At 46.2% G+C, this 20,483-nt stretch overlaps 2 protein-coding genes across 4 annotated transcripts in view; one reads left to right on the forward strand and one right to left on the reverse strand.

Annotated features, from left to right (window-relative positions):
- SNRNP40 (small nuclear ribonucleoprotein U5 subunit 40) overlaps positions 1-10,846 on the reverse strand; it is a 92,832-nt gene extending 81,986 nt beyond the window's left edge. The window contains exon 1 of the mRNA XM_086956850.1: positions 10,647-10,846. Coding sequence (XP_086812976.1) covers positions 10,647-10,757 — 111 coding nt within the window. The 5' untranslated portion in view covers positions 10,758-10,846. The remainder of the gene's footprint in view (positions 1-10,646) is intronic.
- A 452-nt stretch (positions 10,847-11,298) lies between these two features.
- Positions 11,299-20,483, forward strand: part of ZCCHC17 (zinc finger CCHC-type containing 17) — a 153,678-nt gene continuing 144,493 nt past the window's right edge. The window contains exons 1-2 of one of the 3 annotated variants that reach the window (XM_086956852.1): positions 11,357-11,404; positions 14,420-14,529. The gene's annotated coding sequence lies outside the window, so the exon portion shown is untranslated. Of the gene's footprint in view, positions 11,405-14,419; positions 14,530-20,483 lie in introns of all 3 variants that reach the window. The other 2 variants (XM_086956851.1, XM_086956853.1) reach the window with 2 other exon arrangements.

Genomic DNA, 20,483 nt, shown 5'->3' on the forward strand with positions numbered 1-20,483 from the left:
AAATACATCGAAGAGACAAATGGACTGGAGCCCTCCCAGTCGGGTTTCAGGCCAAGACACAGCACTGAGACTACTTTGCTGTCAGTCGCAGACGATCTACACATGTTCCAGGATAAAGGCTACTCTGTTATCCTGGTTCTGTTAGATCTGTCTGCGGCGTTTGACACCGTGTCATATGGCATCGTGACCACCAGGCTTGTTAACATCGGCCTGGAAGACAAGGCTCTGGCCTGGTTGAGGAGTTTCTTGACAGATCGCACCCAAACAGTCACCTTGGGTGCTTATCGGTCAGAGGAGTTGGGAATCTCGAAGGGGGTGCCACAGGGCTCTTGTTTGAGCCCTACCCTTTTTAACATCTATGTGGCCCCCCTAGCGAACATCATGAGATCCCATGGGTTTATCCCTGTGGCATATGCGGATGACACCCAACTCCTCTTTCCTTTTAAATCCCTCACGGATGAGGTCAGGAACTCCTTTCCCCAGGGGATGAAGGCAGTGGCCCACTGGATGGCATCTAACCTCCTGCAATGCAATGTTGCAAAGACGGAGGTGATGCTGTTCGGTGAGGCCAAACTCCTGTGGTCCCCCGACTGGTGGCCGCAAGATCTTGGCCCAGTCCCTGAGCCCAAGCAGGTGGTTAAGAATCTCGGTGTTCGTCTAGACCAGGAACTTTCTCTCAAGCAACATGCCAATCAAGTGGTGGGGTTCTGTTTCCACATCATTGGGATGTTGCGGAAAGTATTCCCTCTGCTTCCTGACCCAACCAGGAAAACCTTAGTACAGGCCTTACTGTTGTGTCGCTTAGACTACTGCAATGGGTTACTTCTTTCAGCTAACGAGGGAGTAATCTCTAGATTGCAGGTAGTTCAAAACACCGCGGCTCGCCTTGTTCTAAACCGGCCCCCCCGCACCCCTTCCAAACCCCTTTTGACCACTTTGCATTGGCTTTCCATCAAACAGAGGGTGAAGTTCAAGGCCTGTTGTATCATACACAAGTGTCTTCAGAGGAAAGGCCCCATGTACCTGTCTAATAAATTCTCTCTCTATGTACCCTCGCGATCCCTGAGATCTGGCGAACAGGCTCTGCTGCGGGTACCTAGAGCAAAAAAGGCAAGACAAGACGATAGAGCACTTTCCATTGCTGGTCCAATGCTGTGGAATACCCTTCCACTTTCCTTGAGACTCTGTAAGGAGCACTTCCCCTTTAGGAGACAGCTAAAAACCTTTTTATTTCAAAATTAATATGTTACACTGCCAGTACTGTTTATTTGCAATAAGGCTGCCAAAGGCGCGGAGATACTCCTTCGGGACGTGATCCTAGCGCGATACAAACATGCAAATAAATAAATCATGTATTAATAAAGAAGTGTACCGACGTACCATGAAAAAGTAAAACTCCCAATAAAAAAATTTCAACAAAAGTACCAAATGGTCCGTCTCCTGATTGTGAGCTGGTGTAGGTTGGGAGCATTAGAGTCCAGGCTCGGGCTAGTGCTCGAAGACTTGACATGTGAAACAGTACACCATATTGTGTGGAATCGCAGCTCGGCTTACAAATTACATTGAAACCAGTCAAAGTGGAGCAAGTGGGTCCATGCATCCGCATCGAGCCAGGAGGCACAGCATTCTATCCAGGTCTGGGCAGAGTCCCGCAAGTGGCGGAGTGCGTTACATCGCGCAGTTTGTGCTGATTTTTAGCGCCAGTGTTTGTCCCGCACAGCAAATGGCATTACACCGAGCGTGAGAGAGCGCGGTTTCTTTCTTCCGCTTGAGTAGAATTTCTACTAAAGCTGCTGCTTCCTCAATGCCAACAGAAGGTTTCGTAACGCGAGCGGTAGCGACCATCCGCGACTGCCTGCCTTACGAAATCTAGCTGGGAGGTGGTCTAGCATTATATTTTCCTCACTCGTGCTTGCCAACTTAACATCGGCGAGCGCGAGCAAGGAGAACGCGCTCCGTGGAGCAGAGTTTTTCGGAACCCAGCATGCTCAGCGGAGGGCGCAAAACTTAACAAAAGGAGCAGAGTTCACTGCCCAGGCGGAGTTCTATCAAGCACGCTTGTGAGGGATATGTGCATGTGCAAGAGGAACAAACAGATGCGTGTCCCACCCAAAGCAGGGGTCTTGTCGGAGGCAGTGGGAATCAGGCAGCCATCTTCGGAAGGGGTGAGGAAGTGCATTCTTATCCAAAATAGGGCATGCCGAGTCAACATAAAATGTATTAAATGGCTCGCATAGTCTGATGTTCGAGGAGACCAAGTCATGGTGTAACGCTAGTGGCAATAAGTAGAGGGTAGTTAATATCACATTGCGATTTACTTCCACTCATCTCAATGGACCTGCATGGATGGTAATGCAAGTATCCTATTATGGGGTTAGGTCTGAGCCGAACGTGGCACCCATCAAAGCTGGGGTGGTGGTGGTTTAGGGGGGGGGTGGGTGTTGAACGACCACATATATGAGTGGTAGGGGGGTCAAAGGAGGGGATGGAACGAAGCAAATGGCTAAGAAAGGAACAATCATGCGAGTCCCATATGAAATCAACAGACAAGTGTTTACTTGGGGAAGTTGTAAGTGTCAAGTTTGCTCAACGGTATATCATCATTCAGGCCAGTTACGTGTTTGGATTGGAAGAAAATCCCCAACATTGCTCTCTATGGAAAAGGGTTTATTCTAGTGGTGGTGTTTTTCTAGGACAGTCCAGTGAACATCCTCTGGGGTGTGGTTGTATGTTAGGAAGTGTGTGCCCATTTGAGTGGTAGTCTTTTTACATAGGATAGAATTCCAATGTTCTGTGATCTTCACCTTCAATTGCCTGGTTGTCATGCAGATGTAGCGCAGGGCACATGTGCTTGTGATCATATATATTCAATTTTTAATATTGCAGTTGGTGTGGTTTTTGAGTGTCCAAATGTGAGTGGAGTCTAACACAATTTCCTTTCCAACTTCAATAGCAGACCCAATAAGTGCTTGGTGATTGGGGGAATGTTCCAGAGGGTGCGCTTCTCAATCCTTGGCGCCCTTTATGGTCTTGTGTGCACTAGCATGTATCTGAGGTTTTTTGTCTGAACGAAAACCAAGGGATAGGTATATCCACCAAACCAGTCTGTAGGCTAGACCAATGTTTGCGTATAATGTTTTGAACCAGGTTGGAGTTGGGTGTAAAGCTAGATATACAGGTGATTGTGGTATCCTGTGTCCTTGTTCTAGGTTCCAAAAGTGCTGCCCTTTGGTTGTTCCTAGCCCATTATATAAGTGATGGAACAATTCTAAGCAATTTACATCTCCAATGTCTTAATTTGTTAAGAATGAAACAAAATTAACTTAATTGCAAATGCACAATCTCGCGGATTAATCACAAGAGCCGAATAGAATAGAGTCCATTCAGTAGATTGTGTGTTCGACTCCCATGAGCATCTTGTGGATCGTAAAAATATTATTGCTTTATATATTTCAATGGAACAAATCAATAACTTTTACTAATATAATCAACATCTGTAATCTGTTATTTTATTCAGAATTACATGAAAACACTGTTAACTTAATCCCAAATGCATGATCTCACAAGAGTCGACCAGGAAGTACATCTCCCTCAGAGTCCAAACAGGGGATTATGTGTTAGACTCTTAGACTCGCGAGAGTCACCACCTCAATTAAAAAAAAAATGTTCAATGTATATTACAACCATATTTTATTGCCTTGTTTTACAAATTAACATTAAATAATTGAACACATGAAAACAAATTCTAAACAGTAGATTAAAACAAAATATAGAACTCTAGTGAGTAAAAAAACTTAAACAAGCATTTGCAATGCAATAGGACTCGCATTTGGAAAGTTTGAGCTATTGGTATTGTAAATGACACATTTTGTATTTATGTGTTAGTTTTGAAAATAGCAAAATTACAATGCCAATAGTTTTAACTTTTGCAAATCTGACACCTGTAGCATTTGTAATGCAATATGTGTTGTATTTACGTGACTTACATGTATTGATATTACAAATAACAATGGCTTTTAATTTTTTAATAATTAATACTTAAATAAAAGTTATTGTAATTTATAATGGCAATAGCTTAAACTTTTGTAAATAACTTGTGTTAAGATTATGTTCAGTGTATTTTATTGTGACGAAAATGCAAGAACAGAAGGGAAATTTTAACATCTTTTGTGACATTTGTAATAAAGCTTGAAACATTGAGAGAACATATTTGAACCAGTTGTTGTTGAATCGTTGCACAGATTGATCCTGTGGTGGTGCTGAGTGATGTTGTGGTGGCGACAAGTGATGCTGTGGCGTTCAGTGATGCTGGGTAACGCATAGTGATGTTGTGGTGCCCCTGAGTGATGCTGTTGTAGTGTAGTTCCTATATTCCCAATAGGCTCTGCGCATTGGAATAACAAACAATAGTTTAGACGTAGGAGTGAAGTCGACTAGGTCACTATTGAGTATGTTAGACTTAATTGTGAATGCCAGCTAGCTCAGAGGTCACTAGAAACTCTCTCGAATAAACAAGAAGGGATTCGTTTCCGACAAACATTTTAAATATCTTCAGAGTCGCGGAAACAATAGATGGCCATTTCACTCAGTCAATCGTGCATGCTTCGTTTCACCAGGGTTTTTGCAGAGGTACAGAGAGACGGGCGTTTTCAATAAAAAGTTTATTTATTGAGCAGTCTTCTTTCTCATGCAAGAGAAGTTAATTGCAACAATCGTAATACTTGCTATGAAGTAAAGTGCGTACAGTAAAAAGAGTATTATGAAATAATACTGTAAAAGCATGATATGGTTTCTAAGCCATAAGATACATAAAATAGGTAAAATACATACAATGATAAATAATGAATAAAAGTACTCAACTGGTGCATCTAAAATACGCCTACCCCGTTGTACCTAACCTAAGTCTAGTACAATGGAAGAAGTAAGTGAGGAGTAGCTTGAGTTAAATAGTTTGTCAAGAATCTATCCAAGAATTCTCTAAGGGTCTAATCAGCTGCGTACCTTGGTTATAGAATGAAGGAGGTCTTGTATCTCTCTCTCAGGACTCGATCTCCCAGTAACCCACAAGGGTAGCAGGGAAACACAAACTGGATTTCTCGGCAGGTGAAAAGACAGCGTCTCTCTCAGTGCGTCAGCTGGAGGGTTGGCTTCCTTCGGCACTCGCTAAAGCAGGGCGTCGGGCAAGTAGTTAGTTGATCTGCTCCAAACCACTGTGTGTTTGCTAGGGCAGATGTGGGTATATTTATACCTGGAAGGTGCCGAGTTTGACGTAAGGGTGGACATAATAAAGTCACTAAGAACTCGAAGTTCTTCACACGCTCCAGGAGTTCTGGGACAAATTTTTTTTTTTTTTCTTTCTTGTTATTTCTTGAGCGCACGGCTACCCAGAACGGGTGTCCCGGCGCTTTGGCAGAGAGTCCTGAACACAACCAAGAAAGACCCAGCGGCAGAAACACTGTAGGCCCACTGGTTAGGCGGAGAAAAGGAGCGTCTTGAGCTACTTTCTAAAGGCCAGAAGATTGTTAGCCTTACGGAGTGACAGAGGGAGCTCATTCCACAACCTGGCCGCCATAAACTGGAAAGACCGGCCTCCCATCCGCACGCGTTTGATCACTGGTACCTCCACATTAGCCAGGTCAGCAGATCTCAAACTCCTCCGGGGAACGTAGAGAGCAATCCGCTTCCTGAGGTAAGCTGGGCCAATGCAGTGGAGGGCTTTAAACGCCAACGTGAGGACCTTGAAACTAATTCTGCTAGGGATAGACAGCCAATGCAGCCTGCCGCGCAGTAGAGAGGCACTGGCTCTCCGTGGAAGGCCAAAGATGGCTCTGGCCGCCGAGTTTTGGACAACTTGCAATCTGGATACCAGATATTTAGGCAGACCAGAGAAAAGTGCGTTAGCGTAGTCTAAACGCGAGCCCACAAGTGCTTGCACGATGTTCTTGCGATATTGAAGGGAAAGCAGTGGGAGAAATTTCCTCACCATCTTCAAGATACCGAAACATTTCCCCGCCAGGCCCGTGATGTGGGGACGAAAAGAAAGACTGTCGTCAAATACCACACCCAGATTTTTTACTTGGGCAGATGGTTTCTCAGGGGGGAACATGTCGGAAGGCCACCACGATTTCCAGCCAGGGTCCTCAGCGCAGCCAAAAAAGAGCAACTCGGACTTATCCGAGTTACATTTCAGGTTCTGGTGCTGAAACCATGCAAAAACAGCACTCAGGCAGTCTCTGATTCTGTCGCCATTAAAAACCTCTCCCTTCCTGCAGGTAAACAGGAGCTGGGTGTCATCAGCGTATGAGATGACCCGGGCTCCAAATGCCTCCGCGACCTTCGCCAAAGGGGCCACATAAATGTTAAATATGGTGGGGCTCAGGATGGATCCTTGAGGCACCCCCACCTCTAGCGAAGGCATTTCCGCGGAGAACGGAGGAGCCCAGATCACCTGCCGACGGTCGGTTAAGAAGGATTGAAACCAGTCCAACACCGTCCCCCGCAGACCTACCTCCCTGAGTCTTAGGAGGAGGCCGGCGTGTGGGACGGTGTCGAATGCCGCCGACAGGTCCAGCAAGACCAACATAGCCTTTCCCCCAAGATCAAGCGTTTCCCTGATGGCGTCAATCAATACTGAAGCAGGGGGAAGTCCCGTACTGCTGAAGGCTGGTTGTCTTCAAGAACTCGTTATACTCTAGGAGCTTAGTGGAAGTAGCCATGCCGTATTTGGACTGCATTGGCTGTGCCTAAATATGGTTATGATTCTTATGCCTATATAAGGATATGATAAGTTATACCTATATAAGGGCATGAATCGGGAAAATTACATTAGAGCCCTATATACGTTTACAACACTGTCGCGCCCCTGTGTGATGCTGTTGGTGTGCGATAGATAGCTAGAGCGAGGGCGATAGAGCGAGGGCGATAGAGCGAGGGCGATAGAGCGAGGGCGATAGAGCGAGGGCGATAGAGCGAGGGCGATAGAGCGAGGGCGATAGAGCGAGGGCGATAGAGCGAGGGCGATAGATAGAATGAAGGAGATAGATGTTGTAGTGGTGTGGCTCACTGGTTAGAGGCGGCAGACCCAGAAGCAGAGGTCGGCCCGGGGCCAGGGTTCAATTCCCGGCGCGGCAGGGTGTTGGGCAAATGCCAGCGGGCTCGATAAATCTCGCCTCGGTGCCACTTTAACCATGGGTCCCACTCAGCAACTCTGGACAATAGCTTGCTTAATCTCCACAAACGGCCCCATCAACGCCAATATGCCTGGCTTCACCTTGGGGGTACCCAGCAGGGACCATCTCACAGGGAAAACCAGGACGGGTTCCCCAGCGTTATACAGCGCCAGGAAACCTACGGGTAGCAGTGCGCTTTACAAGCTCAAATACATTTACATTTACATATAGATAGATAGAGTGAGGGCGATAGATAGATAGAGTGAGGGCAATAGATAGATAGTGTGAGGACGATAAATAGATAGAGTGAGGGCAATAGATAGAATGAGTGTGATAGAGAGATAGAATGAGTGCAATAGATAAATAGATAGATAGAGTGAGGGAGATAGATAGATAGACGGATAGAGTGAGGGCGATATATAGATAGATAGATAGATAGAGTGAGGGTGATAGATAGATAGATAGAGGGCGACAGTAAACATCCCGTATTTGAGGAATTTACTGTGTGCAATTTTAATTTTGATTCAACGTTTCAATGCGTCCCCTCGAGCACCTGTGTTATGCTACTAATATAAATGAATTCACAGATGTTAATCACTGTAACCAAACAAAAGGAGGCGGATATGTGGCCTCTGGCTTCAAAGGCACAAAACCTGAGTTCAGATCTTAGTTCCTGCACATAGGCAAAGCGTCTTATCGGACAGTTTTGTGCTTTCTGAGCGGGCGGGCACAGTGAGTGCTGAGAAGCCGGACTACCAGGTGTGCTCATTGTTTTGACTGCCTCCTTACAGATTTTTTTCTATCCAGCCATGAAGTGAAGGCACCTCAGCAAGTTAACTACACCACATATTTCTGCGTGCAAAAAGAAGTATCTGGGGTCTGATTCCAGTCGGGGCGAGTTAGACGTTTATCCTTTTTTGACCAACAAAGTCAGTTTGAAATGGACAGTTAAATAAATAAAAAACACACTGCACGCCTTCTGCTGTGGGCTCAGAGACGAGAATGGACAGGGAAGGAAGGCCCGGCAGAAGAGCTGTTATGTCTGACGCTTGTGGATGGCTGACGCTTGTGGATGGCTGACGCTTGTGGATGGCTGACGCTTGTGGATGTCTGACGCCTGCGGATGTCTGACGCCTGCGGATGTCTGACGCCTGCGGATGTCTGACGCCTGCGGATGTCTGACGCCTGCGGATGTCTGACGCCTGCGGATGTCTGACGCCTGCGGATGTCTGACGCCTGCGGATGTCTGACGCCTGCGGATGTCTGACGCCTGCGGATGTCTGACGCCTGCGGATGCCTGACGCCTGCGGATGCCTGACGCTTGTGGATGCCTGACGCTTGTGGATGGCTGACGCTTGTGGATGGCTGACGCTTGCGGATGGCTGACGCTTGCGGATGGCTGACGCTTGCGGATGGCTGACGCTTGCGGATGTCTGACGCTTGCGGATGTCTGACGCTTGCGGATGTCTGACGCTTGCGGATGTCCGACGCTTGCGGATGTCCGACGCTTGCGGATGTCCGACGCTTGCGGATGGCTGACGCTTGCGGATGGCTGACGCTTGTGCATGCCAGACCTTTTTTGGATGCCTGATGCTTGTGGATGCCTAGTCCTTGGACCCTACTATGCTGTGTTCCAGTAGCCCTTGTTTAGTAAACTCTGTCATTATGCCACCTTTTACACTTCCTTTAGCTGAAAATAATGCAAAATCTTTGAAAGCTCGAAATTCATTAAGTTGTAAAGAATTCCTGCAAACAAATTAAATTGCAAAAGCTAAGAAGTGAAACATCTACCACCTTTGCCTCTGCTTCCCAGCAATGTTCCACAAGAGCAATTTCTACCACAGTAGTTTTAGGTCTGTAAACCGCAGTACAAGTACAAGTGCTGATCCTGGAACCTTACTCTTAGGGTAGTCTTTTCACTGTTCAGTTTGTCAATAAAATACAGTGCAGATAATGATTTTGCCAAATATGGCGCAATTGGTTTTACGGTCATCTTAGGCTACTGCCGAGCACAGGCTAGGGGGTACAGGAGAGTAAAATGAATTGCCCAAACGTGGGACGTTAATTTAATGATCCAGAAAAATACAATGAACTTGTTAAAGCTGCAAAATATCTCAAGTGTTAAGCAAAAAAGGCCTCATCCCAGGCCCAATCAGAAAGTCAGACACTGCTAACAAGGACTGGCAAAGACAATTTTTAAATTTACGCATATGTTTTAGTTATGTGATACGTCTAGATACAACAGACAGCTCAAAGGAGCATTCAAATACAGCGCAAGTGGCACGTTTGGTGCACACGATTTTAGTTAACAGTTTTAAAGCTATGCCCCAAATTACATAGCAGCAACCTGTGGTGTGAGAGACAAATGTTGGGTTGAGGAGGAGGGAGGGGGGAGAGAGTGCACTGCAGAGGAAGAGGCTGAAGGTGGGAGGGCGGGTGAGATAGCGAAAGGGTGAGAGAAGAGGCATTGCACAGAGGGGCGTGGGGGAGAGCATTCCTTTGAAGTGTGAAGCTCTCGGCATTGCTGTGGCAGCAAACGGCAAGCGTGTGCACGGGCACATGCGCTCCGGGTAATCCGCCTGGTTCAGCTTTCCAGTTTCACCTCTATATGTCTCGACATCTGCAATGCCAGAGGCATTGGCAGAGGTAGAGACCTAAAAACAAATGTGTCCTCGTGTAATGCAACTGGTGCTATGTAACGCGCCCTGATACCCAATTCAGGTCAAGTCTGCGCTATATAAAACTCTGTAAAATAAAAAAATAAAAAATCATGACATTTTAACTGGGGAAAGTGTTTTCCCGTCAGTGAAGAGCTATACATGTGCTGTGGCTGGGGTGTTACCAATAAACCTCTCTTCAAGCACATCATCCAACTGGTCTTTCATTCAACATTTCTACAAATACCTAAAGAATTTTTTTCTTGCCATTTTATATTGCACAAACTTGGCCTAAAGGCACCAACACGCCTTACACGAGCACCAGATTACATTACACAAGGTCAGATTTTTATTTTTTAGGCACAGGGAGATAAAGTGATTTGCCTATAATTACAGGGGGTGAGTCTATGCCAAGACTCAAACTAGGATCCGCAGTTCCAAGGTTGGAAGCTCTCGCCATTAGGCCATATTCATTATCCCTAGTCAAATAGATAACAGGACATAAATTGACTAGACTGCACCTTCGTTATCACCTTTAAACACAATAAAATACAGTGTGACAATCTCAGGACATAACTAAGAGAGATGCAAATAGTGTCGGTATTCACTGGTTGCTTTTTTATTCCTCATTCAGTTAGGGGAGCTGGGGCTTAATTACAGCCAAATTAATAACCGCAAGCGCCTAAATCCGTCCCTCTGTCAAGTGTGATTCGTTTCCTCTCGGACATGCAGTTGTGTGCTAGAGGTAAGCTTTGAAACGACACTGCAATCAGCAAGCCGCTTTGGTATACATTACACCCAGCCCTATCACTCCACTCACCACAGGCAACATTGCTCCTGGTGGCGCCCCAGGGGGCAGCAAGTCGGGCCGCGGCCTCTTGGGTGGCACAAGCACCATCTCCTGGCCCTTGCGCTTGTTAGGTTCCAGCATAGCGGCAATCGACAGCCTACAAGTTTGATAGAAAAGGGTAGCACGAGTAACGATCAAACTGGACGCAGGAAAACTACGTTCCCAGAAGATCCTTGCGCCACTCAACGTAACAAAACTCCGAGAAATCCAACCAATCAGAGGCAACATGCGGCCATGATAGGCTTCACTGTGCGGACGAAACCCAAGAAGCATGGTGTAGTGTATCGCCATCTTGAAATGCATTTTTTTCTGTGTGCTGGATAAAACTAACAGACTTAGATTTTTTTTGTTAAAATTCAGTTACTATGAAAATATTGAAAATCTTTTTTGAAAGTAAATGGAAGGTATGAATAAATAATTTGGGACAGTTGCACATTAGAATTGGATGAAGTATTGTTGTATACTTTGTATTAATAGAAAGGATTTAGGATTTATCGATGAATGCTGTTAGTAGAATATATTTTTCGTCAGCTTTTTCAGTTTTGATCAATTTATGCAAATAAAATCAGACCTTGGCAGGCGTCCACCAATGGGAGAATCTTGCTAGTGAGTGTACGGGAAAAGAACCCCGATTGGTCCGACTGTTGTATACACATCAGAAAGTTTCGAATCTCCTTATTGGCTGTGTGTGATCACGAATGGATAAAGATGGCAGCCTCCTAGTTTGTGTAAGTAGTATTATAGTATTTGATCAGTCGTGCGCTGTACTTCTGGTTTGTAGTTTTATGTCGGGCCTGTGCTGGTTTCTTTTTAGTGCTCACCAACGACCAGTGTGTTGCCGAAGGCCTATTGTGTCCAATACCAAAACTTAGAGTGGGGTTTTCGTCGGCCCGTTGCTTATCTTTTGTTGGCTTTCTTGTCAATCTCATTTGCATGCTTTTAATTGGATGGGTTTCCTTCCTCTTTTGCGTTTATCCTTCCATGGACCATAGTTTCCATACCATCCTCTTGATTTGATGGTTTGTAACCTTTCGCAGGTCACACCAGAAAACGACATTTGTTAGGTCCCGCCTGAGAAAGTTCATTCTCTGTCCCTTGCAACACCTTGTGCTACTTATTTTTCATGGGTGCTTAGAGGCTGCCCATTGTTTACTATTGGTCTGCTTCATTGTCTCTCATTTGCTTGCTGTCAGCCACTGTTTTCTTTCCTTCCTCTTCATGTGTTTGTCAGTCCCATGGAGCGTGGACTTGGCCTTCCACTGCTCGCTTTTTTAGATGCTACATTTTTTTTCTTTTTGTTTAGGCACTTAACGAGAGTGTGTGTTGGTTTTCCATCTGTCCCCCTTGTGTAGTTCTCCCACCAAAATATTCCACCCTCATTCATCTCCTGCCTACCATGTGCTATCCGCCAGCCCCTCCCATCCTTCATTGTCCGTGTGCTATGCCTAGCCCACTCATCCTCTATATGCTTGTTAGTTTGCTTCCAGCAATGCTTTGTGTGCTTCCCCAATCCCTCTTGCCCACCTTCCTTCGTACGTGTGCTTACCCCAACCCCTCCTGCCCATTCTACTTTGTCCATGAGTTTTCCCCAAATACATTGCCTGTATGCTCTCCCATCCCCTTTAGCCAGTCTGGGGTGAGGCAACAAAGTGAAAGAGTGAGAGGGCAGAGGAAAAGTATGCAGTTGTGGGGGGATGAGGGTATGTGAAAAAAATGAAATGAAATCCAGTATTTGTAAAGCGCACAATTACCCAACAGTGTCAAGGTGCTGGGGGCCGTCGGGAAGATTAAGCGAGCTATTGACTAGAGTCACATGGTGCTGGGTTAACCTGTTGCTGGGGATCGAACCGTAAACCCTGTGGTCCGGAGTCAGGCACCCTGGCTGCTGCGCCACACCTCTTCAACAGCTGTGTTGCTGTACTGCATGGCTACAAATCATTGTCCAAGCCAATAGCAGCAACAAGAGAGGCCCCTTGGCTTTGTTAATGCTTGTTCTTTGGGGTCTCAATGAGAGCACATGAATTTTCTTACTCTCTCCTCCCTCATCTGCTGCTTCCTTTGCCCATCGATATCCCCTTGCACTTTTCAAATTCTTCCCTCCCTGTAGTTTGTTTGTAAAAGCACAGCAACAAGTTTGTTTCATGTTTGGCAATAGAACAGACTTTCTAATGTTGATTTTATTTTTCTTTATCTTATCTCTTACCTTCCACCTGTTGCATTGAAGGCCCGACCACAGTACAAAAAAACAGTTATAGTGCTAGGGAGAGGTCTAGTTTACTGTATTCACTTAGCCTTTGTTTTAAGCAGAAGAGTGTCTGGAAGCATGCTTCCTCTCCCATAGTTTCATAAATCTGCTTCCCGCATTCCTGAAGAGCAGGCAATAACATTTGCTCCAGTACCTAGATGTGTAGAAAGTATATGGCAAGCGTTTTCATTTAAATTCTGACACTTTCTCAGGCAACTTTAATGAACTTTAGAATGCCTGCAGCAAGCACTCTGTGCAATATGCTTATTAAATTCTGTTCATTGTTTCATCCATGAAATTTAAAACAACTATGTAAAGTATAAAGATTGAAAATATTGACTTCTGTGTTCAGTTTCAATATACCATAAGATAAGTCTTTCCTTTTCTTCCTGTATTTAGACATGTTTCTTTTACTTTGTTACAATCCTTTACAAACCAGAAGTTACAAAGCCAGTAGCTTGGCACTTGCATTATAAATGCAAGACCTATTGGCTTTTCCAGTGTTTGCTTAATAAACAAGCCAAGGGACACTTTTGTCTGCATCTGAGGAAGACTTTTCAATTTTAATGAAATAAATTGATACATAAGTCATCTTTTTAAAAGCTATCCAACAGCTGTCATGGGGCATTAACAGACCTGTATTTTCCTCAAGTCACAATTATATAACTGCATGGTAGTAAGTGTAATTTTTCTGATTTTACTTTGATCTAAGATAGTCTAATGCAGAACAGTACACTTTAGAGGTGTCCAAGGAAGAGCAGTGTCCCTGTTGTGTCCACAACCTGAGATGTGCATGTCAGGAGGGTTGATACCAACTCCAATCAAGATCTTGTACTAAGTGGGATAGTCTTGGCAATGCCAAGCTAGTGTAAATAAATGGGCTTCATCCCACCTATGGGTGGGCAAGCTGAACAAGCCAACTGACTGAGTTGCTAGACTGTTATGTGCGAGGCTGGTAGCTTGATAGTAGTAAGGCCGTTATAACAGAACTCAGCAGATATCTGACAATCATATGACAACATGTGTCATGTGAGCATGGAAATGTTTTGAGAAGGCCCCAACACAAGCCTGTGTTTTTATGTTCCTCGTCCCAGTCATTAGTTTTGAGGTGTTCTCACTTCAAGACAAGAGAAGTGGTACTTGAAGCATGCTGAAAAGTAGCTTTGCCTGCCCTAGTGGGCTATAAATAGACATTGTTCTTCCTAGTGTTGTCTCCTGTCTCAGACTGATATGAGTACCTGGCAGTATGGGTTCATTGCCAGGCTTAGGTCCCCAACATCAAGATCGTTGTACATCTGTGTGCACAGAAGGGTCTGTCCAACGTTGTGTGGCTGGTGTTAGTGGGAAGTTTTGCACTGATCCTTGCAGTTATTTTTTCATTTGTCAATACCTGTAAGCAGTGCAGCGGGCATGCAACATCATAAAGTAGGTGTTTTTTGTCAGGCCTCGAAGTTGTTCGACTTTCTCCACAGTTCCTGTATTTCTTTTCTCCATGTAGGCTCTTTGAGTGATTTGTGGGTGATGCTCCTGCGCAAGCTTTTGCTTTCTCTCCTCCGCCCACCAGTGGCATATTTCTACAAGCTAACTTGAAAAAATAGTGTTTAGTAGGTAAGTTGTTCCTATTCTGAGGTGAAATCTTACCGAATGTAGAGGAATTGATGTTCTTGATAATAATGGGCAGCCTTAAGAGGAAGGGACATTTTATGGAGAACTCTTCTTTCTTTGCCTGGTTTTCTCCTTCTTGGTTAACTTAGAAGGACTTTGAAGGAAGCAATCACAGTCTATATTTGAGACTGTCTGCTTTGCAGTGCCTGTCCTGCCTTCCTACAAAACAGAGCCAGAAAAATGTTCACACTGACTCTTCTAATGGGGAGGAGGGAATAGAAACCCTTTTTTAGGGCTCGTCTATGCAGCATGCAAGCGTTGCTTTGGAGTGACCTCTTGAAATCACTCCAGGCTTTTGTGGAAACCCGTGCATGTTCTGCACTGTTTTCAATGGGCACAGGTGCATGTACGGCGTTTACCTTGTGGGAGCGAGCAGCGGCGCCATCTGTTTGCAATTATCGTGCTCGTGCTTTCGAAACAGATGGCTCCGCTGCTAGCTCCCGCAAGGTAAACGGTGTGTGAGTCTCGTCCCCATCTGAAACCTCCTTTCTGTGCCTGCCCCCTCCCTCTTTCCCCCCTGCCTCTCTCTCTGTTCTGAACCTCGCTCTCTACGTGATTTGTAGCAGCTCACCCTGTCGGCACTTTGCTTTAATCCCCAAAAATAGTGATCTTTCATTGTCTTTCCGCTGTGTAATCTCTGCGCCATTCAAGTGACGGATGGAGCGGAAACCCTGCAGGAAAACACCCTTCAGCAGTACTGCGGCCAGCTAAGCACAAGCTCCTCTACAGCTCTGGTCCTCGGAAACATGCATGCCCCACCTCTTAATTTGGTGACAGTTACCCAGCAATATACTGTTGCCTCTGAGCAGTGCCAGTACAGAGACACCCAGCAGCTAGCATTAATATACATTGCTTTCTGTGCTTTTCAAACAACTGACCGCAGGAAAGCTCAGGCTCCCACTGCATGTTTCCTCCCCTCTCCCTGTGATCCCCCTACCCCAACCCGCACACTTGTGCTCCAAGGCCTCCACACCCCCATCTCACCCCCCCCTCCTCGCCTCGTGCCCATTTTGCAGCAGGGTTGCCATATTGTACTACATCTCCCACAGTACGGCAATATTTTCCCTAACTTAATTGTGCAAGGGAAAAACAAGTTGGGCAGACAGTCAGTTTTTGGGCTGCAATCCAAGCAGTGTATGTTAGATTCACAGAATTGTGCCTTGCAGCCGTATTGCAGCCTGGGGTTGCTTCGCCACACCCCTCTTCTACTGTCTGCCTCTCCACAGTAGCACCGCAGACACACATCCTTTGATACACAAGCAATTCCTTCCTATGAGGGTGTTGCTGTTCTTGCATTGACCTTTGGCAGGCCCCCATAAACCTGCAGACTGCCCCTTCATTCTTGTGACTCAGTTGTGCTCAGATGCATACCTCACTGCTTGGGCATGCCAGCACTTGTAAAGCCCTGCCCAAACCTTTTTGCCCTATATTGTTTCAGGCTCACCCCCTACTTCCTTCTTTTTACCTGCCTGCAACTTCTGCAACCACCACTCACCACCCTAAGTAACGAAGGAGGCCTTCTACCGCCTGACTCCACATGTGTTGGAAATCAGATCTGTCCCCCAGTAGTCAGCAGTTTGTCGCTGACCCAGCCCTTTCTGATTCACAAACATTTGTTTGCCTCGGGCCCTGGAGTTCTGCGCCACCCCCAGCTACTTCAAAGGAAAGTAAGTTAAAGGGAGAGTGTCTTTCTGGTATTTAACTTTCAGCACCACGGCAGCGGCGTGTGTAACAAAAGCTGCTCTTATGTGAGTTCGGTTAAAAGGTGCGAGAAAGCTATTACTTCGCCTAGTAATGCTCAATAAGGTTTCTGCTAAGAAATTTTTACAAAACCTATGTTATTTAGTAATACAATTCTGCTAATTACAATAAATACATGCAGTGTTCTGATGTGGTGTGAGGCCATTCCACCTATGTTTTAGGAGTGGTGTACAAGAGGGCTACACCTCTGGCTCTGTTTCTGTAATTTTCTTGAATGTGTGAGATGGAGTTCAGCTGAGTGGTGGGGCACATTCAGTGGGGTCAGGGACACTGTAAGTAAAAGCAGCACTGTCCTTGTGCAAATATGTAACTGCTGCTCCTTCATAGCGCTCCAATACCCTCTGGTTAACTTCCCGCTTTCTACTTATGTAAACATGCTCTCTCTTGTGGAGGCTGAACCAAATACACAACCAAAACATTCACCAATATACCAAACACAATGTCCTTGGAATCCCCAACAATTGACTATCTACCAAGCAACTCCACCACCTCTACAAACAGCATGTAGACAACAAAAATTCTCACTATCATCTATAAACTATAGGTATGGTCAGTACTCCTGAACAATTTTCTCATTTATATCATATGGTATAACATTCTCCTTTTACGGTTAGCAGCTTAACCCAATTAAACAAGTACCAATCATGTACATTTGTTGATCTCCTTCCCTCAAACTCAACCTAATCTCCTACCTTTTACTCTCTTTCAACATTTCTTCCACCCATCCTCCCTGTATAATTTGTTCAGACCCACCCCTCCTTCCTTTTTCTCTCTATTCCTTATTCCCTCGTTCCTCTCTTTGTTAATGGCCTCCTTAATCCCTCTTACTTCTTTCCTTCCTTCCTACCTTGCTTACCTTCCTTTGTTCCTAACTCTCCTTCCTTTTCCCACTCTTCATTACTCCAACCATCTCTTCCCCCTTCCTCGAGTCCTCCTTCCCTCAAACTCTTCCTTCCTATGTACTTCCACTGTCCTATCTGCTAATCTTCCTCTCTACCACCCTATCTTTCTTCATTACCTCATTTCCTCCTTGCCCTTCTTAATCCCTCTCTTCACTCCTCAATCCTCTACCCTTTCCTTGTTTCCTAAACCCTAATTTCAACTTCACTTATTCCAGTCACTCATATCTTGCCTTTCACTAAGTCCTTTCCATTGTTCTTCTTGCTTTCTCTCCTATCCTTTTTTCCTCTTTCTCTCCCTCACTCCGTCCCTCTCTCCCTTCCTCAAATCCTCGCCATCTTTCATCCCTTCTCTTAATTCCTTCCTCCTTTCTTCCAATCCTTCCCTTATCTCTCTATCGCATTGCTCCTTCTCTTGTCACACTCATACAGTTCCATGCCACACAATTCCACTCATTTCCACTCATTTCCATTTCAAACCATATAATTCACCAACAAACCCCATAATTCAACTCAACACAATTACATAACACCAAATACATCCAATCCAAACCACATAATTCCCCTACACAAATCCACTCCACACCACAAAATTCCACGCCACACAACTCCTTAACTAACAATTCCAATCCAACTTACATAATTCCACTACACGCCACATACATACACTCCATAGCACATAGGTAAAAGACATTATTATTTAAAACACCAGTAGCTCTAACTCAAGCAAATGCGAAAGCTATTGCATTCCCTTTTTAGGTCGAGGACCTAAAGGCTGCGCTTGCGCAGTCTGGGGTCGGAGAATTAATGTCCCTTAGTAGCACTTTGGAACCCGCCTCCCTGCCCTGTCTCTCCTCCATTGGCTGGCTTCCTAAATGGAGGCCAGCCATTGGAGGAGAGAGCCGTTACTTCGATTTAGCCCAGTCTCTTTAGGATTCGGGGGCGTAAGTTTTGCTGTTCTTTAGCTCGTGACGTCGTCCGTCACTCAGGACAGCAAAACACGCCCCCGGATCCGAAAAATTTCAGAAGCTTGAGGCCGCCATTTTTTCTGCTGGTAAGGTTGAGGTAGGCTGCTCTCGCTCTCGTTCCCGCCGTCTTTTTCCCCGCCCCCTCCCGCTGTCCGTGTCCGCCCCCTCCCGCTGTCCGTGTCTTTGTTCCCCTCCCGCTTGGCACAAAGTTCGGCTTCCGTAGCTACAGGAGCGAGTCTGGGCACGAGCCTATGCCCACGCACCGTGGAGTTCGTAGTGGCAGCTGCTGATGAAATCCCTCGGGTAGGCCTGAGCGGCCGTGGTAGGAAGCAGAGCCGTGCCTCGGGTTGCTGAGTCATGGGAGGGCTGGCAGCTCTGATACAGAAAGCCAGAAGGGGGCCCCGGAGAGGGGGGACGGTGGCAGGGATATCCGCCGAGAGACACGTCCACAGCACGCTGCAGCAGTCGGCGCCGGTCTCAGTGTGGCGTTCATCCATTGCCCGAGCTGCGCCGGTCTCCGTGTGGCGTTCATCCATTGCCCGAGCTGTTGAGCACCGAGCGCCTCCACAAAGTCAGAAACGTGCCTGTTACTTCAAACCTATATTAAGTGATTATTTATATTAGCCAGAAGGACCCATTTAGTAATTTTTTCACCTGAATTTTAGACACTGGACTTCTGGTACTTTTTTTAATTAGAAGTGTTTGCGGACAGTCTTGTGCTTGGACAATAGAGCGCTCCTCCATGGAGCCACCTAGCTCAATAACGCCTTGAGACAGCAGGACCAACCAAAGTTGGCACGGGGCTGGGACGTGGTCTCAGAGCGAACCCCGCTCACCCACAGCCCGAGCAGGGGTGGGAGTAGGCGGGGCGCGGCGTGGTTAGTGGAGAGATCCTCGGAGCTCCGCTGTCTAGGAATAGCGCCTAGAAGGCTGCGCTCTACCACAGCCGGACGGGCAATTTACTGTGTGCAGGGATATCAGGGGTTACGGGCAGTAAACCAGTACCCACTCCAGGGCATCCAGCAGGGGTGGAACACAGCGCATAGAATCGGAAAAGCACCCAATGCGGTGCTCACCGAAGCAGCGAGCAGGCGATGTGAGAGGGAAGGCAGGGTAGGGTGGGTGAGTCCTCTCTAGCAGAGAGAGGGGGCAGGCATGCGACCCTGGCATCGAGGAGGCAGCACCTGATGCGAAGATAGCGCCCAGAGTCGTGGATGCGCAGAGCGGGCACACCGAACTATGTATCCCCCCCCCAGGAGATGTCTGGAAAACCTTGTAACTCGGGTCTCTCGCGCCCAGTCAGTAAATCAGTCACTAGTAATGCCTCCTATTTAGAGCATGCTTTCATTCTCTAAAATGATCTGCACACAGCAGACTCTCTCTCACCAGTGTCCAAATCCAAGGCGAGGTTTCCATACTAATTTGGGAAAAAAACCATCACCTCCGCCTCCGAAGACCATCCCCCAAAACGGCTTTACTGACCAAGACGCCACCCAACAACTACTGCGAGGGATAGTATAGCTATGTTCACACAAAGAAATACAGCTTAATCCATCTGAGTTAGGTGTACACTACACACTGTAGGCTGCTTGATACCCACGTATACCTTTTAAAACTTGTTCACGCTGAAACTAGACTTTCCCCTGCTTATGCCTTCCTGACTGACTTGGAACCGAACGGGTTAACCGCACGCACAGAGGCCTCAATAGTTCTTTATTTTGAAAAAAAATGTATACATTTTTTTTTTACAGGGGGGCTCAAAGGGTACTCCTTTTTCCAGAGACTCCATCCATCCACACGCAGGCCAGAGCTAAAAATACAAAAAAATGTGTATAAATTGAACTCCATTTAAAAAAAAGCCCTCACACCGCATAAAGGTGGCCTTTGTGCAGCGCCGTGGAAATGTTATACAAATAAGTCTTTATTAATGCCACAAAAAATACTTTAATTATATTTACGCAGCTCAGAAAACGGGGTCACCTGAACTTTTCTTGAGATTCACAGCCGTGGGTCTGTTTCCATACACTGGGCTCTTTAGTCTGAATTTCCAGCCCCGGCCTTGTTCATATTACAGCCACTTCTTTCGGCAATTGTAGACTTCTTTCTGGTACCCCTCGAGTTTGCCTCCCCCTGTCCCCAGCCCTCCCCTCCCACGAGCCCCCTTCCTGCTCCTTCTCCCTATCATGGTAGGCGATCATAGCAGTTTCAGCGGGGACCGTCCCAGACTCTCTCCCAGCTCCAAGACCGGGTTAAGTTGCAAAATGGTCCT

This window comes from Lissotriton vulgaris, chromosome 2_1 (genome assembly GCF_964263255.1).
Source record: "Lissotriton vulgaris chromosome 2_1, aLisVul1.2, whole genome shotgun sequence".
Taxonomy (NCBI): domain Eukaryota; kingdom Metazoa; phylum Chordata; class Amphibia; order Caudata; family Salamandridae; genus Lissotriton; species Lissotriton vulgaris.